The sequence below is a fragment of the Eschrichtius robustus genome, chromosome 16, assembly GCF_028021215.1.
Source record: "Eschrichtius robustus isolate mEscRob2 chromosome 16, mEscRob2.pri, whole genome shotgun sequence".
Classification (NCBI taxonomy): domain Eukaryota; kingdom Metazoa; phylum Chordata; class Mammalia; order Artiodactyla; family Eschrichtiidae; genus Eschrichtius; species Eschrichtius robustus.
In genome coordinates, this window is record NC_090839.1 from 72,449,818 (window position 1) to 72,476,922 (window position 27,105).

General features: G+C 49.2%; 1 protein-coding gene across 7 annotated transcripts; it reads right to left on the minus strand.

Moving 5' to 3' along the window:
* On the minus strand, nt 1-27,019 carry EARS2 (glutamyl-tRNA synthetase 2, mitochondrial). Of its 7 annotated transcripts, none has more exons than XM_068565762.1 (9): nt 26,855-27,019; nt 24,294-24,449; nt 20,870-21,059; nt 17,880-18,352; nt 16,641-16,749; nt 13,625-13,778; nt 13,381-13,490; nt 8,590-8,725; nt 1-319 (listed from the first exon to the last, which is right to left on the minus strand). In XM_068565762.1, exons 1-9 carry the CDS (start codon nt 26,991-26,993, stop codon nt 131-133), a joined length of 1,656 nt encoding a protein of 551 aa, XP_068421863.1. In that variant the 5' UTR covers nt 26,994-27,019; the 3' UTR covers nt 1-130. The 7 variants fall into 7 exon arrangements, 6 of the variants coding, with proteins under 6 accessions (XP_068421863.1, XP_068421862.1, XP_068421865.1 ...); XM_068565761.1 differs by having other exon boundaries at nt 3-319; nt 13,381-13,511; XM_068565763.1 differs by lacking the exon at nt 1-319 and adding an exon at nt 5,630-8,141 and having other exon boundaries at nt 13,381-13,511.
* Nucleotides 27,020-27,105: the final 86 nt, after the last annotated feature.

The window sequence follows — 27,105 nt, forward strand, 5'->3', positions numbered from 1 at the left end:
ATCTCCCAATTCATCACACCACCACCCCCACTCCCCGCCACTTTCCCCCCTTGGTGTCCATACGTTTGTTCTCTACATCTGTCAGACATTGGACATTTTTATGGCAGGGACAGAGTGGGACTAAACCCTGTTAAAAGATCAAGAGGTCATACATTTCCCATCCTTGGGGCAAGGGAAACATTGCACATGCGCAGAAAGGCTCCTTGGGGGTCAAAAAGGAGGGGCACACCCCATAATATGTGATGCTAAGGCCATCCCATAGGCCCCTGGGCTGGAATCCATCTTGGAAAAAAGTTGCGCACACACGTTGGGGAGGGTCCTAGGGCGTCAGGTGTGGAAAAAGAAACCAGGTAATTGGCCAAAGGTAAACAAAGACCTGGAAGAACTGCCCTATATAAATGACCTAACCGCCTCTTTACTGCACTCCTCATTGGGGGGATGCCCACACCCTTTCTCTCTGGGGGCATCTCTGTCTTGCTTCTGTCTTAACAAACGGTTTCTCTGTGTGCTCTCCCACTTGTGTTGTGCTATGTCTCTAATAATAAACTTTGTACCTGTTTTTACAGCTCTTGCCTCTGTGAGAAATGCATTTTTCACCGGGGGCAAGAGCCAGGGGGTGTGGTGGCTAGGATTCCTGGTTTTTATCCAGGCTACCCAGATTCAATTCCTGGGCAGGGAGTTTAGATCTCGCTTCACACCACCACTCACTACTGCCTCTCCGAGATCAAGACAAGAGGAGTTCTCTAGATAGAGAAGGCTGCCCCCTCCTTGGCTGGGCTGTCCTACTGCAATCAGGGTTGGGGGAGGGGTGGTAGGGGGCAGAGGGGAGGGCACTCGGGCCTGGGCTGGGACCCCAACATTTTGCCCAGATATGAAGGCTAAGTTGGAGATCCCCAGGGCGTGATAATGAGTTTAATGAGTGCCAAGCCAAGCGTCTACTGCCTTCTATATTTTAAAAAATGCATATCCTGTAATTCACTAATGAAAATAGTAACCACAAATGATGTGAAGTTCCTGAATACTGCAAAACAGTACCCTAACTAAACATAGCGACTGTGCACTTGACCGCTCACCCTGACCATCCGATCCAATCAGGTGTATGTCTGGCCTTTCACTCAGCAATACTGACTGAGCACCTACCATGTGAACAGGCACCATTCTCAGCACTAGGGGTCCAGTGGTAAGCAAGACAGATGAGGTCCCTGTTCCCGTAGACTTTACAATCTGACACTAACAAATAACTGCAGAACTAATTACTTTCACAGTTATTTATGCACTCAATTCTCACTGCGTGCTATAGAAAAGAATAGGGTGCTGATGATCAATAGCAGAGGAAGGAGAGCTACTGGGGGGAGTCAGAGCCTTTCCTGAAGAGGAGAGAGTGGAGCAAAGATCTGAAGGCTGGGGACTTCCCTGGTGGCACAGGGGTTAAGAATCCGCCTGCCAATGCAGGGGACACGGGTTCGAGCCCTGGTCCGGGAAGATCCCACACGCCACGGAGCAACTAAGCCCGTGTGCCACAGCTACTGAGCCTGCGCTCTAGAGCCCACAAGCCACAACTACTGAGCCCACGTGCCACAATTACTGAAGCCCACGCGCCTAGAGCCCGTGCTCCACAACAAGAGAAGCCACTACAATGAGAAGCCCGTGTACTGCAACGAAGAGTAGCCCCTGCTCGCCACAAGTAGAGAAAGCCCGCACAGCAATGAAGACTCAACGCAGCCAAAAAATAAACAAATTAAAAAAAAAAAAAAAAAGATCTGAAGGCTGAGAGAGAGGTGACCAGGCAAAAGGGCAGAAGAGCATATGGACAAGAGTATTCCAGATAGAATAGCGGCACAAAGGAAGGCTTACATGGTGGGAGACCAGAGAAGGGGACGCGTGTGGCAGGAATGAGTGAAGTGAAGCAGGAAAGGTAGATGGGGTTGGGGGGGTGGGTCAGGCTGTGAGGATGAAACATGGCTTTATCATGTTTCCCTCTTTCATGTCTCATTTTCCTACCAGGGCTCCCCGCTCCTGGGCCAGCCCTGCTCAAATCTCTCTTTAGCAAAGCTGCCAGAATGATCTTTTAAAAAAACAGAAATCTGATCTTGTCACTGCCCTACTTAAAGCATTTCAGTGGCTCCTCACCTTCCACTTCATGAAGACCCAACTCATGTCTTCGCTAATGGACCCCCACTTTGTCCAGGAACGCAGGGAAGAGCTGGCCCCGCCCTCAGCTCTGGGTCTGACTGATCTATGGGGACTCCCCCGCCCACTTCCCCAAGGGATGGGTTGAAGAATGGGGAAGTCACGAGGGGGAGGGTGCTGGAGAAAAGTTTCCTTGCTTTCAGGGAGAGAGACACAGAAAGCCACGCTCTCTCTGACAACATGAAGTGCAGAGAGGCCTAAGCACTTTAGGCAGACAATGGTGAGCAGAGAGAACCAACCCAAGGCTGTTGCCGATGCTGGGGCCAATAGAACAAAGAGATGGAAAGACCCTAAGTTCTCACTGAGGTCACTGAACGCTTAATTAACCTACCCCAGAGCCTGCCATACCCCCGAACTTCCTGCTTTGTGGGATACTAAATCTTCCTGTTCAAGCTGGTTTCAATCTGGATGTTTTGCTATTTGCATCAGATGGCACCTTGATACCCTTAACCTGGCAAAGAAGGGCTGTTTGGATTTCCCTCTGCCTGGTTTCTCAGCTACTTCTCCTACTCCCTCAACTCCTACCCTTGGCTCCACCCAACTTGGTGAATTCTTTTTCATCCTTTTGTTTGGAATACCTTCCAACCCCCATTGATCTGGAAACTCCTACTCATCCCTCAGAACCCAGTTCAAAGTTCACTTCATCTGTAAAGTCCTCTGACATCTATGAACATGAATGCACGAACTACCCTCTCTGGGTTCTGCTCTCACCCAGGAAGTCCTCATTTTCTAAGTATTTATTATCCTGGTCCCTGGGAAGGTAGGGAATTTCATCATAAGACAAACATATTTAATCAATTAGACAATTTCTAATTTAGGTCCCACTAAACACCTCTCTATGTTGAAGTATTCCATCTATCTCACTCTTCAAAGTCTTTGTCAAAGGTCAGTCTTTCACAGATAGCTGGATTCAGTGCAATTTACAGGCAATAGATCAGATAGCTAACTACAACTGCAAATCTTGCAAAAGAGATGTGATTCCCCAGAGTCAATGAAAGTGAAACTGGGAAACTGTTGGAATCTGGTAGAGTTAGATCAGCTGATAATTGCCACTTCTGAAGAAACTGATCTGACTGATGGAGGCCTCAAACATTTTTTTCATCATGAGAGCTTTACCTGACTCCCTACGATGTGTCAGACAATGTGTCAGGTGCTATGGTTACAACCAAGAATAAGAAAAACTTATTGCCTGTCTCAATCTTACCTTCTTTAGAGTAAGATAGACAATAAACATGTACAAATACACTATGTAATTTCATATAGCAATAAGCATTATGAGGAAAAAAATAAGCTAGGATAAAGGCAATATGAATGAGATTCCAAAGTTGCCTACAGAAAAATAGTAATTTTCTGGCAAGGGTACACTCTAAACTCCATGGGAAGAGAATATGCTCAGGGGGAGGAATGGCCCTCTCCACCACTAGAGTGGGTCTCCTGCAGCCATGATTGCTTACATGACTCTGTCCCACTGGCCACAGTTGATTGGACCAGGGGTAGACAGCTGACCCAAGCTAGGCCAATCAGATTCTTTCCTGGGATTTTGGACATGGAATACTAGTTATTGAATTGGCAGTGTAGCAGAGGGGAGATGATTCAGCTTTAGGGCTGGGGCAGTTGTTCAACAGCCGCAGAGATAAGAGAAAGCCAGCCTGCAGAAGAAAGATGAGAGGAGCAGACACCCAGACAGAGACAAAGGTTAGAAACTGCAGTTTCAGAGGGATAAAGGTGAGTGTGTTGGGTCCTAATGGGTTTTTGGGTACAGATTCCAGTCTCTTGTAAGGTCCAGCTGGGAGTCCTGCCCTTGGGATCTGTGGGTCCTAATTCTTCCAATAAATTACTTTCATGGTTTAAGTTAGTCTGAGTGTGTTTCTATGTGTTGCAACCAAGATCAGCATCTCTAAGAATGAAAATACTGCTGATGAGGATGATGGTAATTGATAACATTTGTTGAGTGCCAGGCACTGTTTTAAGAACTTTACATATGCCATCTATTTTGATTCTTACAATTTGTTGAGACAGATAACAACTGTTATCCCCGTTTTAACAGATGAGGAAACTGAGCTACAGAAGTCACACAGTAAGTGGCAGAACCAGTTTTTGAGTCTAGACAGTTGGCCTCTATGGCCTTCACTTCACTATACTCTGAAAAAACACTGGGGGACAGACTTGAGGTTATTTAAACTCTGTGAAGTCCTTTTACACATTCCTTCTGATCCTGAGCAAAACCCCAGAGCAGAGGATACATGCTGCTTCTCAGACAACTCACTCCAACCGAGGAAGTGGCCACAGCTTTATCGACTCAGCAATTTGATCACTCATTTTGTTAAAACAGATTCCCTAACCAAGAGCTAGAGTTTCTTGTAAGCATACTTGATGTCTTAGAATCGGAGGCTCTGATGTCACTCAGAGTGACAAGGGTTGAGGTTAGACTCTGGGTTGTCGTAAGCCTCATACTAAAACCTCAGAAGAGTTGATCAACTTTTCTGAGCCTCAGTCTCCCTATCTAAAACATAGAAACAACCATAATAATAATGCCTGTCTCATGGGGTTGTGAAGATTTAAAGAGATGATGAACTAAAATGTTTACCAGCATAATTTTTTTTAAATATTTATTTATTTATTTTGGTTGCGCCAGGTCTTAGTTGCAGCAATGCAGACTCTCAGTTGCGGCATGCATGCAGGATCTAGTTCCCCGACCAGGGGTCGAACCCAGGCCCCCTGCATTGGGAGCGTGGAGTCTTAGCCACTGCACCACCAGGGAAGTCCCCTACCAGCATAATTGGAAACCCAGAAGTGGTTGAGGCTCATGTGAACGCACAATAAATTGCAAGCATTATTATTCTGTGTCCCCTTTGGCGGAACACCTGTTGTTTCTGCCATTGCCCCTTCTTCTGGAAAAAGCACCCTACTTCTCCTTGGGAACTTTTCCTCCATTGGATATATTCCTGGCTGAGGAATGGTAACATGACCTCAGTTAGCTCAACCAGACACTCTCTTCTTAGAATCTGAATCTTTAGCTGAATCATCCAAAACTGAAGGGGAAAAAAATACAGAGAAACCACAACAAAAAAGTTGAGTTCATGTGTTCCCACTGAAGAACACAGACAAGACTGGCCATGAGCTCCTAATGCCTGCATGCTCAGAGCTTCCCTGGTTCCTGTCTTTTCCAAGACCTGGTTCTTTGGCTTTCCCATAGACTCTATGACTTTCTCACAAATTTAAACTCCCATAAACTTAAAGTCTCCAATAAACCTAAGTTAGGCAGAGTTGGTTTCCATTGCTTGCCATCAAAGAACTTTATCTGATGTACTTTTCAAGCAAGGATTAGGTCTCTGTGAAACTCAGCAAATTCTTTAATCCCCTTTCCCTATTCCCCTGGACAAGGACAGTGTATTAGCAATCTCTTGCTGGGTAACAAATTATCCCAGAGCTAAGTGGCTTTAAACAATAAATATTTATTATCTCATAACGGTGTGTCTGAAATTCAGGAGCAACTTTGCTTAGTGGTTCTGGCTCAGGATCTTTCAAGAAGGCTGCAGTCAGCACTATTTACAATAGCCAGGACATGGAAGCAACCTAAATGTCCATCAACAGAGGAATGGCTAAAGAAGATGTGGTACATATATACAGTGGAATATTACTCAGCCATAAAACGGAACTAAATTGTGCCATTTGCAGAGACATGGATGTTCCTAGAGACTTTCATACAGAGTGAAGTAAGTCAGAAAGAGAAAAATATTGTATATTAACACATATGTGGAATCTAGAAAAATGGTATAGATGAACTTATTCGCAAAGCAGAAACAGAGACAGAGACATAGAGAACAAACGTATAGATACTAAGGGGGAAGAGGGGGTGAGATGGATTGGGATATTGGGATTGACACATATACACCACGTATAAAACAGATAATTAACGAGAACCTACTGTATAGTACAGGGAACTGTACTCAATGCTCTGTGGTGACCTAAATGGGAAGGAAATCCAAGGAAGAAGAGAATATATGTATACGTGTGGCTGATTCACTTTGCTGCACAGCAGAAACAAACACAACATTGTAAAGCAACTATACTCCAATTTAAAAAAAAAAAAAAAGAACGTTGCAGTCAAATGTCAGCCAGCATTGCAGTCATCTGAAGGCTTGACTGGGGCTGGAAGACTGACTTCCAAGATGGCCCATTCATACGGCTGTTGTCAGAAGGCCTCCGATCCTTGTCTGTCTGACTGTCTTCACAGTGTGGAAGCTGGCTTCCCACAGAGTAAGGGATCCAAGAGAACAACATGGAAGCCATGACACACCACACAGCTATTCAGTGTGAATGCCAGGAGGTAGCAGTGACTGGGGGCTACAAAGGGGAAGCCCAGAAGCTGTGTAGGGGTCTTTGTAGCCGGCCACCATCCTCCTTTCACTTCAGCTATTCCTATTCACCCCAAGAAGAACATCTCATTTCAGAAACCCACAGACAGTGATTTACAAATAATGGGTGGAAGAAGGAGGCGAATATGAAGAAAAAGATGCAAAACAGGCAGGGTAAAGGTCTCCAGTCCAAGGACCAGGTCTGGAGAACTGGAAAAGAGGAAGAGACAACCTTTAGGGAAGGGAGATACAGGCTGCCCCAAGCCCAAGGACAAAGAGTAGTATAAAACGTTAAGTGTTCCCCCTGGGCAGATTTGTGGCTTCTTCCCTTATAAGCCCCAAAGAAAGTCTAACAAGCCAGTTCAGCCCAGCTTGTCAGTCATTGCTCCAAACGCAAACTGGGGGCTTCCCTGGTGGCGCAGTGGTTGAGAATCCACCTGCCAATGCAGCGGACACAGGTTCGAGCCCTGGTCCGGGAAGATCCCATATGCCGTGGAGCAACTAAGCCCGTGTGCCACAATTACTGAGTCTGCGCTCTAGAGCCCGTGAGCTACAACTACTGAGCCCGCGCGCCTAGAGCCCGCACACCGCAACGAGAAGCCACTGCAATGAGAAGCCCGCGCACCGCAATGAATAGTAGCCCCCACTCGCTGCAACTAGAGAAAGCCCGTGTGCAGCAACCAAGACCCAACACAGCCAAAAATAAATAAATTTATTAAAAAAAAAAACAAAACGAAAAAACAAAGTCAAACTGGGCCCAAGAACTGGGACCCAGGAGTCCAGGCTGCTGCCAAGCTGTTACGTATGGGCTGAGTTGTGTTCCCCTCAAAACTCACATGTGAAGCCCTAACCTCTCTGTACCTCAGTATGTGACCGAATTTGCAGACAGGGCCTTTAAAGAAGTGATTAAGTTCAAACTGGGCCGTGAGGGTGGGCCTTAACCCAATCTGACTGGCGTCCTCTTAAGAAGAGGACCTTTGGACAAACAGAGATACCGAGGGCACGCAGAGAGAGGGAAGGCCATGTGAGGAGAGAGCAAAAAGGCAGCCGTCTGCAAGCCAAGGAGCGAGGCCTCAGGAGAAACGCAACCTGCCAACACCTTGATCTTGGACTGCCGGCCTCCAGAACTGTGAGAAAATCATTTTCTGTTGTGTAAGCCACCATTCTGTGATATGTTTTCATGGCAGCCCGAGCAGACTGAAACATGAGCTGTGACTGTCCAGCGAGCCAGCTCCTAACCTCTGCTGTGTGCTGTGGTGTCAGAACCATGCGTGAGGCCTTCCTTTCCAGCGCCAGGGAGGTGAGGGGGCTGGGTGACCCTGGCCAACTGGTAAGGATGGGCCTGGCGTAGAGCCATAAATGCACCTGTGCACCCAGAGGCTCTGTGTCCATTCTTGGGTCCTTTCACAGGCTTCCAATGGGCCCCAGGCCTCCTGCTCCTCCCCTCTGAGGGCAGGTCCCACGAGTACAGTTCCTGTGGCCACCTCTGCTGTCCTGCACACCTTCTCCCTAGCTGGAAAGCACCTTCTGTATTCGTTCCCGCACTTCCTTTGGTCCCAAGGACAACATCATCTCAGCTACAGGAGGTCCTTGCTGAGAACAAAAAGAGAAAACATTGCCTTAAGATGCCTGAGGAGTGAACACCCAGCCTTGGTCTGCAGAAGTTACACCCCAGGCCAACCCCAGCACTGCTGCCTGCATCCCAAGGAGCAGAGTTTGCATTTTACGGGCTCTAATTTCTAAGGATGGGTCCCAGAAGCCTGCTCTTGCTGGGTTGGCATGTCCATTAGCCCCAGTCAACCGCCAGCTCCATGAAGGCAGGGAGCACGTGTGTTTCACTCACTACCGTATCCACTGTACCTAGCATGGTGCTTACACATAGTAGGTACTCAGTAAGTACTGTCTGTTGAATGACTGAATGAGGGGGGCGGTCATGTTTCATTCGTCTCTGTAGCCCCCAAACTGAGCTGAGTGCTGCCGGTGAACGTTAGCTGAGTGGATAAATGAGGGCTCCAGGGCACAGTCCAGCCACCCGCCTCACCAGCTGTCCACTGAGGGCCACTCGGAGGAGCTTCATCACGTTACTGTGTTTGGTGCCTTCCAGACCTTCTGACAGCTTCTTCAGTTCTCCGTTCAGCATGTCCTGAGTTAAACTCATACCGGGTCCTTCTAAAAGCCTAGAAGAGGGCCAGTCTATAAGGGGCCAGCATGGGCCAATGGCAAGCGGGTGGAAGGGAGGACTTCAGAAGATTATCCATCAGCTACAATATAGATTAACAGCACAACCAATGTTCAAGCCTGCCTTGGGGGTGGGGGGATATCTACTACCCCCATGCCCATCCTAGCTGGGGAAGAAACACCAACCAAGAGACTACAAACACAGAGAATCCAAGCAAGTGGGCATAAAATAGGGAAACTAAGAGGACACCATAAGAGGATTTACTGATTACTACCTGTGTCATGTAATCTTCATGCCTCAGTTTTCTCACCTGTAAAGTGGGAATAATAATAGTGTCTGCACCTCACAGGGCTATGGTGGAGCTAAGTTAAAACTTGTAAAGCACTAAGTACATTGCCTGAACAGATGGTAAGTACTTGAAAGTATGAGCTCTTACATTTCAATAAAAAGTTAAATATTAGCTAATATTTATTACATCCAAGAGCTCAGAGACATTGCAAGAGGATCTAAAAAGAAACTTAGGATTGGGTTACACATAGGTTGGAAGAATGAAGCCCTCTGGGAAATGATCTGAAACACAGCTTCAAGGCTTCTGCGGGATGTAGCAGAGAAGAGCAGAAAGAAGGAAATCAGGAGACCCCAGCTCCAGTAATGTCCCTGCCGCCAACTTGCTACAACCATTCTTTGCCCACAAATGAAACTCTTAAGGAACTACAACAGGCCAGCAACCATTCCCCACTTTCCTGGCAGTCCAGCTGAGACCCTCTCCCCAAAGCATGTTTGAGCTCAAGAGAAAGTCCCCAATTAGTCAGAGCGGGACCTGCAAAAACTTCGTCCCAGCCCTGATTCTGAGTTAGAGCAAGAGCCGGGAGCAGGGCAGGGGGAGTCATTCCACACGGAGGAGGGACCGAGGCTGGAGATCTTCACCAGTGCAGACGATCCTCGACGCCACCTCTGACACCACCTGCTCCCGAAAGGGCCCAGACACTCCATTCCCCACATCGGCTCAGTGTGGAGGGCTACTGGCTCAGGGACTGGGTTCAAGAGGAATTGGAACAAAGAGCCTTTTAGTGCAGATTTCCTTACTCACTCCAGTACTTGAGCAATTCAGTTTCAATTTGAGAAACATAATCATTCTTACTGCATCTTAAAACTGGACCACATGATTGCTGCTATTTATGAAATGGAGAAGAGGAAATATTGAAAATATAAAATGTAATGTGGTTTGCAGCAACATGGATGGACCTAGAGATTATCATACGAAGTGAAGTAAGTCAGAAAGAGACAAATACCATTTGATACCACTTATATGTGGAATCTAAAATATGACACAAATGAACATATCTACAAACCAGAAACAGACTCACAGACATAGAGAACACACCTGTGGTTGCCAAGGGTGGGTGGGGTGGGGGGAGGGAAGGACTGGGAGTTTAGGACTAGCAGATGCAAACCATTATATATAAAATGGATAAACAACAAGGTCCTACCACAGAGCACAGGAAACTATAGTCAATATCCTGTGATAAACCATAATGGAAAAGACTATGAAAAAGAATATGTATAACTGAATCACTTTGCTATATAGCAGAAATTAACACAACATTGTAAACCAACTATACTTCAAAACAAAAAAAATGTAATGTGGGAAAAAACCAGACAGACTCCTCAATGTCACTGTGGGGAAGCAGGCTGCCAAGGAGCTGGTGAAAGAGTGACAGGCCCCAGGCAGCCAACACTGGCAGCCAGGACACGTTAGAGCTGCTCCAGGCCTTGGCGTGGGCACAGAGGGACTTCCAGAGATCCGGCAGCTTCTAAATATTTGGGCGTCAGCTTTCCTGCCTTCAGTGGGAGCCCCAGAGGGTCTCTAAAATCTAATCCCATGGCAGGGGTGGGGAGGTAAGACATTAGCCCGGTGAACTAGAACTGACAGCCTCATGTGGAATGTCCTAAATTAAGGGAGTATTATTAATAATACCGCTTGGGAATTTATCCTGGAGGTTTACTTGTAAAGGTGCTTAATGATGTCTATTCAAGGTTACTCACTGTGGCATTGTTTGTAACCACAAAATTTGGACGCAATCCAAATGTCCATCAATAGGAGATGAATTATATAAATCATGGTAAAGTGGTATAAAAAGGGCATAGCTGTAGCTGAGAAAAGAATGAGGATGCTCTTCTAAGCCCTGGACAGATCTAAAGATAAATTGTTAAGGGAAAAACAAACAAACAAGCAAAAAAACACATAAAGACACTTAGGGAAATACAGCCACTATTTTGTAAACTTTAAATGAAGTATAATCTATAAAAATACTGCAACACTATGTTGTACATTTGAAACTAACATAATGTTATAAATCAACTATACTTCACTAAAAAGATAAAAATAAAACAAAAATCCCACCCAAAGACAACAGTGTTATTGTATCGTACTTTATTTTTTTTTTTTTCGGCTGCTATGCTTGGCTTGCAGGATCTTAGTTCCCTATCAGGGACTGAACCCAGGCCCTTGGCAGTGAAAGCACGGAGTCCTAACCACTGGACCACCAGGGAATTCCCTGTATTGTACCTTTTGTGTAAAAAGGCTGAAAAATAAGGATTATTTAGATATAATTATGAATAGTAGTAACATCCAGAGAGGGTTCTGGAATGGGGCAGACAGGGGACAAGGATGAAAAATGGGACTCCTGATATATACCTTTTAAAATAATTTCTAGGTTTTAAACCTAGAGGTTCAAGAGGTTTGAATGTATTAATAACAATTAAGTTTTAAATTCAAAAAATTGGAAGAATGGAGTTGTATACACATATCCTTGAATACACAGACATTTCACAAAGGAAACTGCTGTTTGGGACTGCCTTTCTGTTGGGGGCTGAGTAGGAGGGAAGACTTATTTTTTGCTTAAAACCCTCTTGTACCATTTGCATTTTTGCCACATTACTTGTATTCTTATCTAGCCGAAATGTTACGTTTTAATAACACAGTGATGGCTGCTTGTTATCAGGGGCTGTCCAAGTACTTTACACCAAGGATAAGCAATAGAGAATATGATTGGACATACGGTCTCTCACTCCAGCCAGCTTGAGTCTCAATCCCTGCTCCTTCGATTTACTAGCTGTATTATTTTAGACAAGTTACTTAACCTCTTTGTGCCTTGATTTCCTCACCTGTTAAAATGGGGATAACAACAGTAGTTCCTTTATTAGGTCGCTGTGAATTCAAGTGTATACACACACACATAGCATGCACACATATCCGTGTACACATCTAATGTATATGGTATATAACATAGCACGCTGTAGGCACGTGTGTAAGCAAACCCACACGAGTGTTTGCTATTATTATCTAATTTAACCTTTATAACTCTCTCCACAGGCCCTAACTCTCCCTGTGGAACTACCCAGCTCCATCCTCAGCCCACGTGCTTTGGCTGGGGGGTGGGGGGGGTCCACTCAGGGCCCCGCGTATGACCTAACCTAAGCCTGTCAGCACATCACATTCTCCAGACCTCAGTGACTAGTTCGGAGACAGAAAAACCAGGCAAATCAGGCCCCATAAGAGTGAATCTCAGGACACAGCTGGAGTCGGAGGCTAAGGTTTTGCTGTCTTACCACCACAGTGGAGACTGTGAGAGAGGCTGCTTTTGACCCCCGGTATCCTTTCTCCCTCTCATGTGTACTGACACAATTTTCAGCTGGGCACCTGGCCCCCAAGGTAAAAACTACATTTTCCAGACTCCCTTGTAGCTTGGAGTGGCCGTAAGACAGGTGTTCGGGCCAGCAGGATGCGGGTGGAAACGAGTGTGTCACTTTTAAGTCAAGTCCCTAAGGGGGAGGAGTATCCCGTCCCCCTCTCCCTTTCCTCCTTCCTCCTCTGGCTGAATCGTGAGCCACCACAGACCACGGGGACAAGAGCAAAACCCAGGGATGACAGGACCCTGGAGATGTGGAGAAGGCCGTTCAGCCCCAAACTGCCTGCTCTGGGTGCAGGTAAGGGAGAAAGGTGCTTGTCTTGTCTGGTAGAGCATCCCACGCTCCATCTACCCGATACAGAACCCCTGCAGAAGGAGTAGCGGGCGTGGAGGAGTGTGGGGGAGAAAGTCAAAGGGACAGAGGGAGAAATTAGGTCTTGGTGCCATATTTTTGGCCCCTGCTTTAAGCTGGACCTCAAGTTGGCTCTTCTCCTAGCCTCTGCAATTACATACACCAATCATTCCCCGCCTTGCTTAAGCCCGTTTTGGTTGCACTTTGTGCCCTCGTAATCTGGAGAGTTCTGCTACTGTTAAAATAAGACCTAGTATCATCTCCACCCTATAGGTGAGGAAATGGAAGCTCAAGGACGTGCAGTCACTTGGACAAATTGAAGCCCCCTGGGCAGGTGAACTAACTGGGCCAGTGAGGGGTCGGGCGGGAACGGGACCCAGGTGGGTCCAATCCCAGCGCCAGACCACCGCCTCTTCCCGGGAGAGCCCGGGCTCCTCAGGGTCAGCCCTTCCACCAAGAGAGCCGTGAGTGATCATCTCACCGAGGACCTCTCACTAGCTCTGGGGCTGTACTGCAGGCCTGACAGCCGAGCCCCGGAGTGAAGGGGGCCCTGGTGGGGAGAGAGGGAAGGGAGGTGCAGAACCCTGAGCGCAGCCTGCGGACACTCACCCCAGCACACGCTTGGCAATGACGTCCACCTTCTCCGAGACGGCGCCCAGCTGCGCTCGACCCACAGCAGGGCGAGTCCACAGGTAGGAGTGCGCTGGGGAGACCAAATCCTGCAGGCGGCAAATGTGACCCTGGGGGAAGAGGCGGTCACTGAACGCACTGGGATGGGGCGCTGACGCAGCGGGAGGGGGAGGAGTGGGGTGCCACCCGCTCCCTGGGTCCCCCCGAGCGCCCGACACCACACCTGTCTCAGCAGGATGATCCTGTCGACGTAGGCCGCGTCCAGCACATGCCTGTCTTGCAGCTGGCTCCCGAAAGCCTCCTCCACGAGAGCCTGTAGCTTCCCCACCAGCTGGCGTCTCTGGGTCTCATCGCTCACCAGCCGGCGGAGGTGCAGCCTGCCGGGGAAACCAAGGGACCGTCCTGCCACGGGCATCTCCAGCCCAGACCACCCTCCTCCCCAGGGGAGTGGGTGGGGTTTGAAGAATGACACCTTCCGGCTGGAGCAGAGAGGAGGGTGCCGAAGGTCTGCCCGTCCCTCTGCTCGCCAGGGCCTCTCACCTGGCCCGCCGCCCTCCTCTGAGCTACCTGCCTGGCCTCGACAGGTACCTGAGTTTACAAAGCAGAACCTGGGGGTGCCTGCCTCCTCGCAGAGTTCGAAGCGTGGGGCTCTGGAGCAAATGGGCAGAGGTCGAGAATATGGATTTCTGGGATTCAAAGCCATGTCCAGATGGCACAGTTCTTTGAATTCACGGCTCACAGTTAAAAAGCTCAAGTTTTCCTGTCAGGTCAAATTTTCCCCTTTTCAGAATTCTTCTAACCGCCTTGTTCCATCCTTCAGAAGCAGCAAAACCTCTAAGACTCCAAGCCTCAAACCAGGCCCTGTCAGGCCCGTCTCTGGGGTGCCCTCACCCTGTCCCCAGCAGGACTGGAGGGACCCAAGAGAGCGAGCAGCGAGGGGCCGAGGGCCATTCTGTAGGCGCCTGGCCCCCTGTCCCTGACGTAGAAGAAGGGCAGGCAGCAAGGGACTGCTGACCACCTCATGGGCTCTGAGACTGCACAGGCCTGTGGGTGAAGCCAGCCTTGCCAGATGTCTGCAGCAAGTTACACAACCAACCATTCGGAGCTCAGGGTGCTCGTCTGTTACTGTGGGAACAACGGGGCCTCGCTCACAGGGCGCTGGGCAGAGTAAACGAGGAGCTGTGTGTCAAGCACCGAGCACAAGGCCTGCGTTACTGCCACCGCCGGCAGCTGGAGACGGGCAGGGGGTCTGAACAGAGGCTGGAAGGATGAGACCCTCTGGGAAGCAATCTGGAGCACTCAACTGGCCCAAAACCATCACTTTCTAAAACGAACAAAGACAAATCACATGAAATTGGTACTGAAACTGTTTCTAGGACCTCCTTAGTAGTTAGACGAGACAGTGGGAAGAAAGAAATCAGGCTTGAGATAGTCCACGGCCTGGGACGTAGCGAGTGCTAGATAAATGTTAGTTACTATCACTACCTCCACCACACCACTAGCACTGCTATGACAACTACTATCTTTACGACTGTTACTGAAATAATCATAGCAGTGGTTTGATTACAGAAACACCTAAAGAGAACAGCTTCGGCTGCACGAAAACTGAGGGCAGGGCTTCCCCGGTGGCGCAGTGGTTAAGAATCCGCCTGCCAATGCAGGGGACACGGGTTCGAGCCCTGGTCCGGGAAGATCCCACATGCCGCGGAGCAATTAAGCCTGTGCGCCACAACTACTGAGCCTGTGCTCTAGAGCCTGTGAGCCACAACTACTGAGCCTGCATGCCGCAACTACTGAAGCCCGTACACCTAAAGCCTGTGCTCTGCAACAAGAGAAGTCACCGCAATGAGAAGCCCACGCACCACAACGAAGAGTAGCCCCCGCTCGCCGCAACTAGAGAAAGCCCGCGGGCAGCAACGAAGACCCAACACAGCCAAAAATAAAAATAAAAAATAAAATAAATAAATTTATTTAAAAAAAAAAAACTGAGGGCATCTATCCCAAGCAAAAGCCCACCGCCGTCTCCCTCTGGCTCCCCCTCATGCTTTGGGGAGGACTGGAATGGGTCACAGAGTATCTCCCCTGTTCCGACTCCATTTCTCCCAGGGACATCGCTTTCTCTGTGATAAGAAAGGTAAAGAACAGGCTGCATTCAACGTGCACGCTGTTTGCTCCTGAATGCCCCACTCACGAGATGCCCACTCACAGTGGTTAAGAATCTGCCTGCCAACGCAGGGGACACGAGTTCGATCCCTGGTCTGGGAAGACCCCACGTGCCGTGGAGCAACTAAGCCCACGCGCCACAACTACTGAGCCTGCGCTCTAGAGCCTGTGAGCCGTGACTACTGAGCCCCTGTGCCACAACTACTGAAGCCCATGCGCCTACAGCCCGTGCTCCACAACAAGAGAAGCCACCGCAACGAGAAGCCCGCGCACGGCAACGAAGACCCAACACAGTCAAAAATAAATAAATAAAAATAAAATAAAGAAAAAAGATGCCCACCATTACTGTGTGAACTTGAACTTGGGCTGGTTATTCAACTTGCTGACATCTTGCTCTCCTCATATGCACAATAGGGCAAAATCATACAACTGACCTTAGGTCTGATGCGGGGAGTACATGAAGTAACATCCTTGACACACCCGCAGTCGATGTGAATCCCCTGGGCTCATGCCAGTAAAGCACCGAGAAGAGCCTGCCCCCAAACCAAGGCTCGAGAGAAGGCGTCAAAGAGTCCCTGGCCCCTAAGTACGGACCTGTCCTCTGGCTTTCCCTCTAATGCCCTTAGCCTGAGACATGGCAACAGTGATCCGAACTGTAACTGTGGCTGGAGGTTTCACAGGGAAGAACTACTTGAAATGTAAAACAGATGCCATGAGACAGCACTCAATTACTGTGTTGGCTGGGCTGGGGAGGGGCTGAGCAGGAGTAATGGTGACTACAAAAACCGTACCTGCCATTTTACTGAGCACTTTCTATGTGCAAAATAGTTTGAGGCTTAATTTAACTGAACAATCGCCTAAGGTGAGTTCTGTTATTAGCCCCATTTTAGAGAAGAGAAAACAGAGGCTTGAGGAGGTTAGGTGACTCACCTGTGGTCACATGGCACTAGACACCTGAGCCCACAGTCAAAATCAAGCACGTGTAACTCCAGAGCCCACTAGACCCTCCACCGTGGGGACCCAGCATCAGTAGGTGAGCCCTTTTCTCCTGGGGGTGCTCCAGATTCCCCACTCACCTGTTGAATTCTGGGAGCTTCTCCAGGTCCAGCAGGGCCGAGTGGCAGGTGACCCGGGTCAGGTCAAACTGTGTGATCAGCTCTGGCAAGGTCCTGCCCATCTGGTTCTCTGCAAGTGAGGCAGGCCCAGCTGCTCAGCACCCACCCCCCACCCGGCCATTCCACTTTCAATCACCAGGGAGGCTGCCCTAACAGATTCTCGACTTCTAGTTATTTTATATATCAAAGGCCCGAGTGAGCTTTCATTTGCAGAAAGGGTTCTGTCACTAAAGAAAAAAAAGCTTGACAACAATCCGGGTACATCAACCCTCATCGCCCTCAAAGACACGAGCTGCAAGAAGGGCCTGCTCACCGCCTGGCTGCGCCCCAGGGATCCTGGCCCGACTGGTTCTGGATGGGGTCTGAGCACGACTGTGTTTTACAAGCTTCCTGGTGGATTCCAAAGTGCAGCCAGAGTGAGGAGAGCTGAGCCGGGAGCTGCTTCTCACGAGCAGTGGCCCCATCCCAAGCAGTCAGTGGGCATCCTGGTTAGGCTTGAGCCTCTGCCACGGCCCTCGCCAGCTGTGTGACTTCGGCAAGTTACTCAATCTCTCTGAGCCTCACAAGCTTCTAACAAACAGTGGGGATAATAAATACCCCTCAAGGATATTTTAAGGCTTAAATGAGATATGAGCAGAAAAAGCAGGAAGCAGACTATGGCCACATTTTCAGAAATCGCCCCCCCTCCAAAAGGTCATCCTATTTTGTGCATCATCAAGATGTGAGCCCTAAGTCTTTGGTCAGCTTGAAATAAACTAGGGTCATCGTAATACTAGTAATACTGTCAGAGTACCTACTTGCACTACTATTAATAATGTAGTTACAATAATCACAGGATCTGTAATTTTTGTGCTATTGTGTGGCAGATACTGTGCTGGTGCCTCATAGTCAGGAGCTCAGTGAACCCTAACTTAACCCTGTGAGGTAGACACTTAGCCCATTCTACAGATGAGGCAACCGAGGCTCACAGATCATAAGATACTTGAGGGCAGGGATTACATCTACCTTGTTCACCATTGTAGCCCCAAGCACGTAACACGGTGTCTGGCTCAATAAACACTTGTCAAATAAGAGAAGGAACTTGTATAAGATCACATAGCCAGTGGGCAGCACAGCTGGGAGTGAAGGCCAGGTGGCCTGACCCAAGGCCCCGGCTCTTCACTGCTATGGTCCCACCAGGACCTCTTGGGGAGTGCGTACCTGCAAACCCTGAGCCACAGCTGGTGATGATATCAAGCAAGGCATCCGGCAGGAAGCCGGCGGCAGCAAAATGCTCCAGGAAGATGTCCCCTTGCCTCTTGGACAGCTTGCTGCCATCCCTGTTGAGGAGCAGGGGCAGGTGGGCAAAGCACGGGGGCTGCCAGCCCAGGGCCTGGTAGAGGAGCAGATGCTTGGAGGTGGAGACCAGCCACTCGGAGCCCCGCAGCACGTGGCTGATGCCCATGTGGTGGTCGTCCACCACGCAGGCCAGGTGGTAGGTGGGGAAGCCATCGCTCTTCAGGATGACTGGGTCCCCCTCCACACTGGCCACCTCATGCCGATTCCAGCCATACACCAAGTCCTGGAAGGCTGGCGCCTCCCCCTCCAGGTGGAAGCGGATGGCAGGCTTGGGGTCCTTGGCCAGCTTCTGGGCCACCTGTGCCTCGCTCAGGCTCCGGCACCGATTGTCATACCTGTTGGGAAGCAGAGCAGCACAATAACTAAGAGTTACTAAGGGTACTGGTGACGGGCGTGAGCCCTACCCTTGCCTCTGATAACTGTATGACCTTGGGCAAGTCATTTACCTCTTACAGCTGTCTCCTCAGTCTTGAATGGGGATAATAAGGTTATTGTGTGGGAGAACTAAGTGAGATAACATAGCACAGCAGTCACAAGCCTGTTTCCCTTCTTCCTTGCTAATGAGGAAACGTCAAATGTCACCCAAGGGGGTGAATCATGACTGGTTTTGCCAAGCATGCAATCTCATTCCCCTAAAGCACTGACCCATCACTGAGATTCAAAAAGAAGTATGCTTGTGGGGTAGCGGAGGATGAAGGTTCTGGGAAAGATTTTCTCTGTAAGTGAGAGGAGAGCGAGCCACAAGGTGCTGCAGCCACTTGGAACTGATGGGGGAGGGGGGCGGCAAGGGAGGCAGAAACAGGCCAAAATAGAGTCCCGCCTTCTCAAAGCTGCTGGCTTCATCCTGGAGTCACCCACCTGCAGACTTCTGCAGAAAGAGAAGATGAATGTCTATGTGGTTTATGCTTTGGCTACTCAAAGTGTGGTCTGTAGGCCTCCAGCGTCAGCCTCACTTGTCAGAAATGCAGCATCTCGGGACCTGCTGGACCCACCCTGGACCTGCTAAATCAGAAGCTGCCTGCTAACTAGACCCTCAGGTGATTCTTCTGCACATTAAAGTATGAGAAGCTCTGGTTTGTCCCTTTTAAACAGAGTATTTGTTAACTTGCTCCCAAAAGCGTCCTAACTGATACACAAATGTTAACACTTGTAAGTACCATCCTTGACACTGAGCTAAATGTTCAATCATAAATGGCTGTATGGGACTTCCCTGGTGGCGCAGTGGTTAAGAATCCACCTGCCAATGCAGGGGACACGGGTTCGAGCCCCGGTCTGGGAAGATCCCACATGCTGCGGAGCGACTAAGCCCGTGCACCACAACTACTGAGCCTGCGCTCTAGAGCCTGCGAGGCACAACTACTGAGCCCGTGTGCCGCAACTACTGGAGCCCACGCACCTAGAGCCCGTGCTCCGCAACAAGAGAAGCCACCGCAATGAGAAGCCCACGCACCACAATGAAGAGTAGCCCCCGCTCGCCACAACTAGAGAAAGCCCGCATGCAGCAAAGAAGACCCAATGCAGCCAAAAATAAATAAATAAATTTATAAAAATAAATAAATGTATAAAATAAATAAATAAATAAATGGCTGTATGGATCCAGGATAGGGCATGATTGTAATTTTTAAAACATAATCTTCTGTCAATGGGCAAGTAGACCGTTTATGATTAAAAAAGCAATGCTGCAGCGGATGGCGTGACCTTGTACGAACATCCAAGCCCTTGTCCAAACAGTTCACTGAAACTGGAACTTGAATGTTATGATGCTGATGGGAGTACAAGCTAGTAGAGGGCCACTAGACAGTATCTATCAAAGCTGTAAATTGACCTGCAATTCCAAATCTAGGGAGGTAATCCAACAAACACATTGCACATGTGCCAAGTGATGTACATCCACATTATTCATCACCGCTCTCTTTTTTTAGTAACAAAAGATTAGAGATAACATAAATGTTCATTAGAAAGGAACTGATCAAGTGAGTGATGATACAGCCCTGTGATGGAATACCATGCAAGCAGAGGAGAATTTATGGACTCATACAGACCGATCCTCAAGACAGTAAGTGGGATCTGTAAACTGCATGACACGTATCTTGTGGGCTACCATTTGAGCGGGGAAGAAGAGAACCAATATGCGTTCCTCAGTGCATGCACTGCATGCCTCTGGAGGAGAGATAAGAAAGTTCTAACACCAACTGTCTCTGGCGAGCGAGAGCTAGGGTTGGGAGAGATCTTTGCACATACATCTTTCTGGACATGAGACAACTTTTACTGATTCAAAATAAGAAATAATTTAAATGACTTTACATGCCTGAGGCCCAATTCGGCAGGCAGAGCTAGCACGGCCCCAGTGATCCCCGCCTCATGGTGTTTTTCCCGTGTCCTCCCCGCCCTTGAGCATGGGCTGGACCTACAGACTTCCTTCTGACGCACAGAGCACGACACAGCCATGAGATGTCACTGCCCCGATTAGGTTATGCAGAAGCTGCAGCTTCCACCTTCCTCGCTCTCCCCTGCCTTCTCCCTGGCTCGCCCTGAGGAAGGCCAGCTGCCAAGCTGTGAGCTGCCCTGTGGAGAGGCCCACATGGCCAGGAACACATGCCTCCAGGCAACAGCCTCGGAGAGGGATGGAGGCAGATCCTTTGAGAGTCCAGCCTCGAGGTAACTGCAAGCCTGGCCAAGACCTTGATGCAGCTTTGAGAACAACCCTGAGCCAAAGGAGCCAGCTAAGCTGTGCCCAAACCTGACCCACAGAAACCCTGAGATAAGCCAGTTGGGGATAATCTGTTACACAGCAAGAGCTAACGAACACATCCACCCCCGGGGAGGCACCCGTGACAGGCTGGGGCTCTCACCGGGGTGTCTGGCGGTTCCTTAGGGCCTCCCTCTTCAGGAGCTCCAGCCGCTGGGGTGAGCAGAAACACGGGTACGCAGCGCCGCTCTTCAGCAGAGCTTCAGTGGCCTGGGCGTAGAGCGCAAGTCGCTGAGACTGCAGGTAGGGCCCCGCAGGACCTCCCCGGCGGGGGCTCTCGTCAGGGGGGATGCCTACAACACAGGCCGAGAATAATCACCAAACGGTAATAACTACGACACACAGGACACTGGTTCCCAGGCACTGTTATAAGCGCTTTACACATACAGCAAAGCTTCTAACCCTCATGACAATCCATGCGGCTGTTACTCTTATGATTTCCCTTTTCCAGATGGAGAGTTAAAGCACAGACAGGTTAACGCTCAAGGTCATGTGGCTGGTGGATAAGGAGTCGGATGGAGGTGCACTGGCTCCACGGTCCATGCCCTTACAGGCACGTCCTCTCCCTCCATCCTCGCCCCAGGGAGGGAGAAGCCAGCCCAGGCCTGGAACAGTGGACTTGGGAGAAGAAGCGTGGTTCAGGGACAGCCCATTCAGCCCGGCTGGACTCCTGGCTCTGCCCCTGACTGGCTGTCACAAGGGATAGTGCCATGCACCTTCCAGGCTGCTTTTATGTTTTGTGATCGCTGTTAAAGCTCAAAACCACCCCACCCAGTACGTGCCGTTATTACCCCCATTCAGTAAGGAGGACATGGAGGCATAGAGGGGCTGTGTTACGTCACCTGGCCAAGGACCAACGCCAGGCTAGCTGGCCCCAAGTCCGCACTCTTAACCACTTGGTGGACTGCCTCCTGCATTCCTTAGCCTTTCTAAGCCTCGGTTTCCTTCTCTGAAAAGTGGAGCTGAGAGTCTACTGTGCAGAGTGACCGAGGCGTAAACGCACCAGTGCTTACACAGTGCTTAGCGCAACGGCTTCATGTAGAACAGCTGCAACATATGCTGTTAGATTAAATGTGACATATTATAAGCGAAACCGCCAACCCCGGGTCTGGTTTCCTCAGGTCACAAAGGATAGATTTAACTTATAAACGCTTCCGGGAGAGGCAGGGTGGACGCAGAAGAGCTGGATGATGGCGTTTCTGCCCTGAAATGGCTTTCAAACGAATCAGGAAGATGAGGACAGGGCTAACGCTGCACACCAGACGTCACACGAACTCTGGAGGCTGAGGGGCCTGGGCGCAAAGGCACTGGCCAGCTCTGAGGCCAGGCAAGACGCCTATCAGAGCCTCCACTTCCTCCTTTACAAAAGAAGGAAACAAACATTTACTTTCTCCCGAGGGTCATCACGAGGCTCGAACGGGACGGCCTACGGGAAGGGTTCAGCACCTTGCCTGGCACGTCTCAGTGCTCAGTAGGTCCTGGCTGTGACCATCGTTGGTACTGTTGGTATTGGTATTTCTTCATTTGTCAGAGAAGGGGGGTTGGGTTAGCTGCATCTGGGGTTCCTTCCTGCTCTACCCTTAACGTGTCCAGCATTTGGAATGCTCCAGGGTTTAAGAGAGACTCCACTAGGAAAACTGAAAACAGATTCACATAAAAAGTAGTATGTAAATGTTCATGGCCGTTTTACTCATCATAACCAAAAAGTAGAAACAATCCAAATGCCCAATCACTCACGAATGGGTAAGTAAAAGGTGGTATTTCCATACAACGAATATTGTTTGGTCATAAACGGGAAAGAAGAACCGATTCATGCTACAACATACACGAACCTTATGCTAAGTATAAGCCAGACATAAAATGAAATGTCCCAAATAGGCAAACCACAGAGACAGCAAGTAGGTTAGTGATTGCCAGGGGCAGGAGGGAAGGAGGACTAGGGAGTGCCTGGTGCAGGGTTCCATTTTGGGGTGATGGAAATGTTCTGGAATTAAGACAGTGGTGGTGGATATACAACTCAGTGAATATACTAAAGACCACTTTGAAATGGTAAATTTCATCCTATGTAAATTACATACCGATGCCCACAGCAAGAAGCTCCAGAACTCAGCCACCTGGGGTGTGGATCCCTGCCCTCTGCCTCGCCAGAAGGCTCACACCGCTGTGCCGAGCTGGGGGCTCCACGGGGCAGGACGCACCAGGCAGTCTTGCTCATCACGGTACCCTCGTGCCTAGCACGGTGTAGCAGGTGCTCCACGCCACGTGGCCAGTCACGGGCTCCTGCCAACCTCCCTGTCCTCACGTCTCCAGGTCCTCTGCTTACCTCACCATGCTTGGGCCACACTGGCTTCCTTGCTGCTCCTCAAATACACCCAGCACTAAGCTTCCGCAGGGCCTTTGCATCTGCTATTCCCACTGCTTTGAGCATTCTCCCCCTAGGTAACCACAGGGCTGGCCCCTCACTTTGTGCAACTCTCTGCTCTACCAGCCCCTCCCTGGGGAAGTCCCCCCCCCCATCTCCAAGACCTGCGCCCTGCTGGTTCCCTCGCCTGCTACCCTTCTCTCCACATCACTTATCATCATTTAATATTGTAGTAAGAATGAATTCACCTTTTATCTGTCTTCCCCTACTTACTGAGTGCAGGGTCTTGGTTCCATGCTTGAACACTACAACTACCTGGACCACAGTAAGTGACGTTGGTGCATGAAATCATTTATTCAACTAATCTCAACTGAGTTTCTGCTACAACCTTCTGCAGTAGAGGACAGAAATGAAATCAGTTTTTGCCCTTCAGGAACCCAGAATTTAGTTAATGATTTACCTGAGACTAGAATACACATCTCAAGACAGTCTTGGTGTTTTTGGCATTTGCCCTTGGCGAGCTTAAACAGTCATACCCGTTCCAACAGGAAGGCAGCTACTGACCTGGGGAACACACATACAGTCTTCCTTGTCCTCCCTGAGCTTAGCTGGCCTCAGGATTAAACTTCCCATAAAGACACTGACTTAAGAAGCTGCACGTGTTTTGTTTGGCTCATACGATGTGGTTTAAAAAAAAACAAAAAAAAATCTGAGCTCAGATTTAACAATGGGAAGTAGTCATCAAAAACAAAAACAAAACACCCGGGAGTTCCGGCTCCTCCCCGGAAATCAGAAGATTTGACGAGCTGGGCCAGGATTCCCACATCAACAGGGCTGGCACTTTCTCGGGCTTACCACACCCCTGGAGACTCCCGGTCCATCTTCCACCTGGCCTGTGTTTCCTGCCCGCTCCCAGTAGGAAGTGAGATTCTGAGATAAAAACAAGAATCTCAAAACAGCCTTGGAGCTTTTTATTCCCCCACCCCCCGCCCCGGGAACTTCAGCATCTTTCCAGGTGGAACTTGCCACCCCAGGCAGCACAAATGTACTCATTCCTCCAGGGACTCCTCGTTCTCCACCCTGGGCCACGTGAGAAAACCTCCAGGCTCCTTTCCCTGCTCCCTGCTCCTTCCTGGGAGAAGGGGCCCCTCCCTGCCAGCCTCACCTGCCCACTCCAGCATGTCCTCTATATTCTCCGCTGCCCCAGGCACAAGGCGGGTCTGATCCGTGTCCTCCAGCCTCAGGATGAAGCTCCCTCGGTGCTTCTTGGCAAAGATGTAGTTGTACAAGGCAGTGCGGAGGCCGCCCAGGTGCAAGAAGCCTGGCGGAAGAAGAGAACCGCTCAGACAAGATGGGGAAGACAAGGGGCAAGTAAGTTCTGCTTGTGACACAAGGTCTCAGGGAACATCAAAGTCTAAGAAATGGCGCTACCCTGTCCCATCTCCCCATCAGGCACCTAGGCAGGCAGGTTGCCACAGAAGAGGACTGGGCTGGTTGACTCATTTACCCTCATCCTGGAAGTGGAAGAACACTGAAGTTTTGGAGCATGTCATTGTGTAAAATGGCTCCAAACCTCCCCAACTGCACCCATCATTCTACTTTGACATTTGCCTTAAGGCCAAGTTTCACCCAAAGGAGAAGCAGACAGTTATTCAGTGAAGCCACATCACACATGCATCTAACTTATGCAAATTCAATGAAGTCCTTGGGCAAAAAGAAAAATTAATTACTAATTAAATGTACTGTAAAATTACACTTTGCCCGTACCCTCTATGCACTGTACGTGACTACCCACATCATACGTTTTGAATTTTGTCTACTTGACACTTTAAGTGCTGGCTTTAGATACTAACCAAAAGTAATATTCGATGCCACTGTATTTCTCTTCACCCAAGTTTAAACTCTTAATATTTTACTTTTTCATCATTCCTGACTGAAAAGTTAAAGTGAACAGTTTTCCCAGGGCTGTCATTTCCCCCCTTACCCTTCCTTCTTTGGGCCAGGCTACGGCCCTGTCTCCACAACGGGCTTGTCTGCATCTCCAAGTACAGGAGGCAGCACAGGATAGGAAATGCTTCTCTGGAGTCAGGTAGACTCCAGCTCAACACTGATTATGTATGTGACCTTCAGCTAGTTACAAGGCCACCACAAAACCAGAGGTCCCCAAGATAGAGGACAGGGGTCCAGTAGTTGAAAGCAAGACCTTTTAGATCAAATAGACCTTGATTCAAATTCTGCTACCCCTTGGGCACTCTACTTGACTTTTGTGTGCGTCAATTTCTTAATTTGTTAGAGAGATTAACAACAAAAAATAGAAACCTTCCTTGCAAGGTTGCTGTGAGGCATAAATGCTGACCACAGTACCCTATTAATTTTAGTTATTATAATGATCTACATTCTTCTATCTGTAGTCAACAGCCTTTCCAACATGGGCTTTTCCCACAGATCAGCAAGGAAAGGAGAATTAAAATCATCATAATGGAGTCTTCTGCTTACTAAGTGCTTTCCATGAGTACCAGTCCTTATCCAGTGCCTCAGTTGCATTAGCTCAAACCATGAGGCAGGTACTATTACCAGCCCTGTTTGACAGATGGTAAAACTCAGAGGTTCAGAGAGGTTAAATAATTTTCTCAAGCCACACAGATAGGAAGTGGCAAAGCCAGAAATTTGGGCCCAGACAATCCCAGGCCTTGGCACCCAAACCAGAGCTTGTCTGCAAACTGTTGGCAGTTCCCAACCAAGTTGACAGCAATTTGACAGAATAACTTTATATCTTTTGAATTCAATAAAAAGAAATAGTCTCATATTTTGTATGCTTTTACGAGTTTCCTTTTTCTACTAATTTCCTTATATTGATTTTATAAAAGTATTAGTCCATAATTGACTGGAAATCAGAAACCAGTCCTTTCACCAGGGGTGGTTTGAGAAGCGTGCTCTACACTATACTGCCTGCCGAGAAAGACCCCTGTCACTCTGTGTAGCTGAGATCTTGCCACAAAGGTAGCTTTGTGACCCTGGAGTTCAGAATGAGAGGCATGCTTGGTGTGAAGAGGGCAAGCAGGTTGCCTTGGTGAGAAAAGAATTTGGGGAACTGGTGCGGAAGCCCTGACAAGATCGCCGCTAGGGTATACAATGGGCCCCTGCCTCACTCTCTGGTTTGCTAGGCTCCAACACTAATCACAGGGCCTTTGTACCTCCAATTTCCTCTGCCCAGAAGGTTCCTTCTATAGGTTTCACATACCTAGTTCCTTCTTGTTATCTGGTTCTCCGCTCATATGTCACCTCCTCAGCAAGGCATCCTTGAGCATCCTACCCAACCCCCAGTCCCCTACCCTGCTTCATTTTCCACATGACACACGTGACTGTTTAAAACTAGTTATTTTTATACGTGTTTGTTGCAGCCACTACAGTGTAGGCTTCTTGGGAGCGGGGGTCCTACTTTCTCTATGTCCACTGTATCGCAGCGCCTAGAACATTTTGTACTCAATACACATTTACTATATACACAAAGGAAAAAAGGGGCCCAAAGAAATGGTACAGTACAATAAACACGAAATTCCTGGCAATGCGAAAAACTTCCGCTCGTAAACCTATTTCTGCTTCTGTATAATGAGGCCACACTGCCCGCCCAGTCTGACTCCACCGGAAGGGATTCGCTCGGATCGTTCGGGGGGCGGGCAAGAGACGGTGGGTCTCGGCCTGCAGCGTCACGTCCGCCAAGGTTACCTGTGGGGCTGGGGGCGAACCGCACTCGCACCGCAGCCTCGGCATGAGTGTCCAGGCTGGCCTCGCGCCGTCCCAGGGGGCGGCCCAAGGCCGCCGGGGGCCTCCGGGGATGCAACAACCTCTTCAGGAGCACAGCCATGTGGAGTGGAATCGCACACGTGGGCTTCTCCGTGCATCACTTCCGGGGACTCCTCCCAGCAAATCCGCTTCCGCCACAGCAGGCGCAACCCCGCCCCTTAAAGGCGCAGGCC

What these genes read in the sequence shown, in the direction of transcription:
- EARS2 (XM_068565761.1), bottom strand. Translation starts at nt 26,993, where the DNA reads ATGGCTGTGCTCCTGAAGAGGTTGTTGCATCCCCGGAGGCCCCCGGCG. An exon ending in ATTGCCAAGCGTGTGCTGGG is followed by an intron (nt 8,726 to 13,380) that starts GTGAGTGTCCGC and finishes GCCCTCTTCTAG; the next exon opens with GCTTTTAGAAGGACCCGGTA. An exon ending in TGGCCCTCAGTGGACAGCTG is followed by an intron (nt 320 to 8,589) that starts GTGAGGCGGGTG and finishes CTGACGCCCTAG; the next exon opens with GACCCTCCCCAACGTGTGTG.